This window comes from Salvelinus fontinalis, chromosome 2 (assembly GCF_029448725.1).
Source record: "Salvelinus fontinalis isolate EN_2023a chromosome 2, ASM2944872v1, whole genome shotgun sequence".
Lineage (NCBI taxonomy): Eukaryota > Metazoa > Chordata > Actinopteri > Salmoniformes > Salmonidae > Salvelinus > Salvelinus fontinalis.
Genome location: NC_074666.1, coordinates 20,515,987 through 20,520,152, shown reverse-complemented (window position 1 = coordinate 20,520,152; position 4,166 = coordinate 20,515,987). Strand labels below are relative to the sequence as shown.

The 4,166-nt window shown below is 40.6% G+C and overlaps 1 protein-coding gene across 1 annotated transcript; it reads right to left on the bottom strand.

Moving 5' to 3' along the window:
- Positions 1–412: 412 nt before the first annotated feature.
- Positions 413–2,495, bottom strand: LOC129813998 (relaxin-3 receptor 1-like). The gene has a single exon (XM_055866702.1). It carries the CDS (start codon positions 2,150–2,152, stop codon positions 890–892), a length of 1,263 nt encoding a protein of 420 aa, XP_055722677.1. The 5' UTR covers positions 2,153–2,495; the 3' UTR covers positions 413–889.
- Positions 2,496–4,166: the final 1,671 nt, after the last annotated feature.

Below are 4,166 nucleotides of genomic sequence, written 5' to 3'. Positions count from 1 at the left end.
ATGTGCCCCTTGCAGTGCGAGTGAGTAGGTGTGAGTAGGTGTCTGTCAACCCCCCACCTTTCATAAGCACCTTTACAGGTCACTGCACACCTCTGGCATGCCAATTTTTCCAAGAAGCAATTAGCTCAGAATAAAGGACTAACTGCTGGTGTATGCTCTTATAATAGTCATGATTACAAGTGATGTGAAATAACTATCTCACACACTGCACCTCTAAATTGAAAGACATTGAAGGACAGAATATTCAAATAAATGTGGGGGGAGAGAAGAGGCTAAGATAGCCCACTGTTTGTTTCCACTTCAATTACTCTTATAACATCTTTGCACAACTTAAATAGATTCTGCACAACTGAATACATTCACTACCGGTTAGATATATCACAGTAATTGTAAAAAGGCAGTGCAAGTCATGTAAAATCAAGGAGCATGTGTAAGATTTATTTACCACATCACAGTTGTAATCTATCAAGCTGTGTATGTCAAGATGATCCAGGTCTTTATTTTGATGTGCCACACATAGACATTAAAGCCCACAATTTACATAAGATTAACCGCCTGACTGGTTTTACACATGCATGATGTGCATCTATGAAACACATTTCAAAGAAGGAAATGCCCTTTATTCAGTTGTAACACTATTGATTGGCATTGGAAAAGGTCTCCACAACACATTTCTGAATCTGTCTAGGCAAGTTTTGGCTTCAATCAGTCCAGGGCATGTCACCTCTCACTGATGCGTAAAATTGACAAAAATAGTGTTGATAGAAATAAATAAATACATGTATACATATTTAATTAATAAATAAATCGATCAACACATGAATACATCCAAACAAATCGACTTGGCACCGTTGACAGCTTGGTAGGCTGCATGTATTATTAAGACAGGCTACGTACTGTTCGGGAGCATATCGTTTCTCCCATTGCAAATGACAACACCAGGTGGATAGAAAACCAAAGCTGGCTCTGCCGGACTTAACGGTACCAACGCATGTCCGTGCTCGTCTTGCTCTGGCTTGGTCGTCGCCGTAAATGGTCTCATGTTGGTCACGGATGAAGAAGTTATTTGCCCAAAAAGTTTTTTCAAAGCCTTTCTGAACTCTCTTCTCATTAGACAATACAATATGGGGTTTAGACAGCTGTTAGAGTGCGCCAAACAGACAGACACTGGGAATACGTATGCCTGCGTGGTGTAATATGCCCAACTGAAATGCACAACGTTGAGTTTTATGAGAATCCCCCACGCCGTTAGTGCCTGGTTCGGCAACCAACAGAGGAAGAATGACAGAACCACTATAGTCACAGATTTTGTCACTTTGGAGCGTCTCTTTGAGCTGGAGGTGTTCACATTCCTGGATGTGATGAAGCGCAAAAGCAGCAGGTAGCAGACGGAGATGATCCCCAGCGGTATTAGAAACCCGATCAGTACTTTTTGGCTATGGTAAAGTCCAAGCCAGAATTGTGCGTCAATAGTGTCTGGAAATTTAACAAGGCACAGTTCCTCGTTGGAGACAGTCGCCGTTGTGGAGAACACCGCATGGGGAAAAGCTGCGGACATAGCAGCAACCCATATGACAATGCTCATAAAGCGCGCGGAGCAGCAGCGGTGACGGCGCCGCCTGCTCTTGAGAGCCGATGCAACTGACCAGTACCGTGCCACACTCATAGCAGTCAGGAAAAACACACTTGCGTACATATTCATCGCTGTCACGTAAGACACTATCTTGCACATGGCTTTTCCAAAAAGCCAAGTGAAGTCCAAAGCGTTCTCCACTGCCCAAAAAGGAAGAGTTAATACAAACTGGAAATCAGTCAATGCTAAACTCGTCACGAAAAGGTTAATGGACGATTTCTTCCATACTTGTTTAGACTTCATGAGGTATAAGACAAGGATGTTTCCTATCAACCCCAAGGTACAGACCACAGAGTAAATCACAGAGATTATTATTCTCAGGACGGCGGATCCATCCCCGAATAAATCACCTTTCTCCAAATCAGACAAGTGAGCGTACTCTCCAAAGGACTGGTTCGTTTCATTAAACATGAAAGAGAAGTTCAAGTCAGCAACAGGATATAATCCTGAACCTTCCTCGGTTTGTTCCCCATGCATCTCTGACCTCAGCCCTGCACTGCTGCCGCTCAGAAAATCCATCTCATGCCCTGACAGTTGCCGTGGATGTTATGGGTATCCCAAGTGTTGAGACGCACCTGCTGCAGCTTGGTCTCTCTCACAATGTTATGGGTAGTGTTCTTGTTGCGTCTTGCTGAAACACACACAACAACCTGCTAGATGCCAAATCCGCTTTGAAATGGTCGAATCACGATCCCAGATGACAACTAACATAAAAGTAAAAGTGTTTTCATACATGTATCCATTATTAAGTTTTGAATAAAAAAACTAAATTATTCATTTTTTATCAATAAAACATAATGCGTAAAAGCATTAATATTGTGTGAACGGTTATATCATCATGAAGAAATGAAGGGACCCTTCCTCTGAGTGTTAAGTGGGGTATGACTAGAAATGATCCACCTGGGACGTGTCTTATTTAAACATCGCCGCAGGGGCAGGGGTCACTCTGGATAAGAGCGTCTGCTAAATGACTAAATTGATTGGACAATGTGCCTTTTTACGCATGTGCACTTATGGCGCTGTCCGCAGTGCTGGTTTTAGGTAGTTTGCTTACAAGAGCGACAATGGATCTATGCAAAGCAAATGGATCTATCCAAATCTCTTCTCCCCGCTGCAGTACATCTTTAATGGAACAAAAAGGGAGTCATAAACCATTTGAGCTCATGCATTATATCATAGACCCTGAGCTACAAACTAATATGACCCCACCATGGAAAGGGGAGATTCTCACGAACACGATGGTAGTCTCCTTCTGAAGGTAATCCATACAAAGGAATGGAAATATGGAGGTAGTTTTGTGCCAACAAAATAAAGGGTTAAATATGTGTCCAAGAAAACCAAAACATTTCCTAGATATAGGACAGACACTTCAAAACCTTATTCTTATTATTTATTTTTTGACTGTCTTTTTAGCCATTTATGAATTTGTTATTCAAGCGAAATTCTATATTTTGTTAAATAATTTGTTTAAAAAAAATGTTGATACCCGAAGGCTAAATTATCTATGGCATGTATTGAATTACAGACATTTTGCCGTGGCGTACATTTTCAAAAAAACTGTTTTTGCTTTGTCAATATGGGCTATTGTGTGTAGATTGCTTAGACATTTTTTTATTAATAAAACCCCCCGATTTAATCAATTTTAGAATAAGGCTGTAATGTAGCAAAATGTGCAAAAATGTAATGGGTCTGAATACTTCCTGAATGCACTTTAAATAGAGTCATTGAACACTGGTCACTTGAATAATGTTTACATACTGTTTAACCCACTGTTTATGAATATACTGAATTCTGTCATGGCTCATCCTATATAACTACTGCTGTACACACCTTTTCTATTCATATCTGTCCATATTGTCTATACAAACCATTTATATACGCTGAGTATACCAAACATTAGGAACACGTTCCTAATATTGACAAGGTGTCAAAGCGTTCTACAGGGATGCTGGCCCATGTTGACTCCAATGCTTTCCACAGTTGTGTCAAGTTGGCTGGATGTCCTTTGGGTGGTGGACCATTCTTGATACTCACTGGAAACAGTTGATTCATACCCCGTTAAAAAGCACTTAAGTATTTTGTCTTCCTCATTTACCCTCATTATTAATTTAATCAATTTTAGAATAAGGCTGTGATCTAACAAACTGTAGAACACGCTCCGAATGCACTGTATATATATTAAATATCACGATTTTTCAGGGGGTGCTGCAGCACCCTCAGCACCCCTACTTCCCGTGGCTATGGGTGGTTTGTCCTTTCTTTTGAGCAGTGATGAAAAGTAAGAGTTGAAAGAAAAAGAAAGCAGTTGTTTTTCAAATAAAAGAAATCGAAAGGTTAACTTATGGGTTAACAGAGAACTGTGCTTTGCTGGTAAAACCTTTGAGCAACACAGTGTGATTATATTCACCTCTGAATAAAAAGCTTTGATTTCGCCCCGGGGAGAAAAACATGCATGATACCTGCTCCTCGATGGTAGAAACACATGTCCAAAGGCCATATCAAGACCCTCACATCTCTCTTGCTTTCTCACACA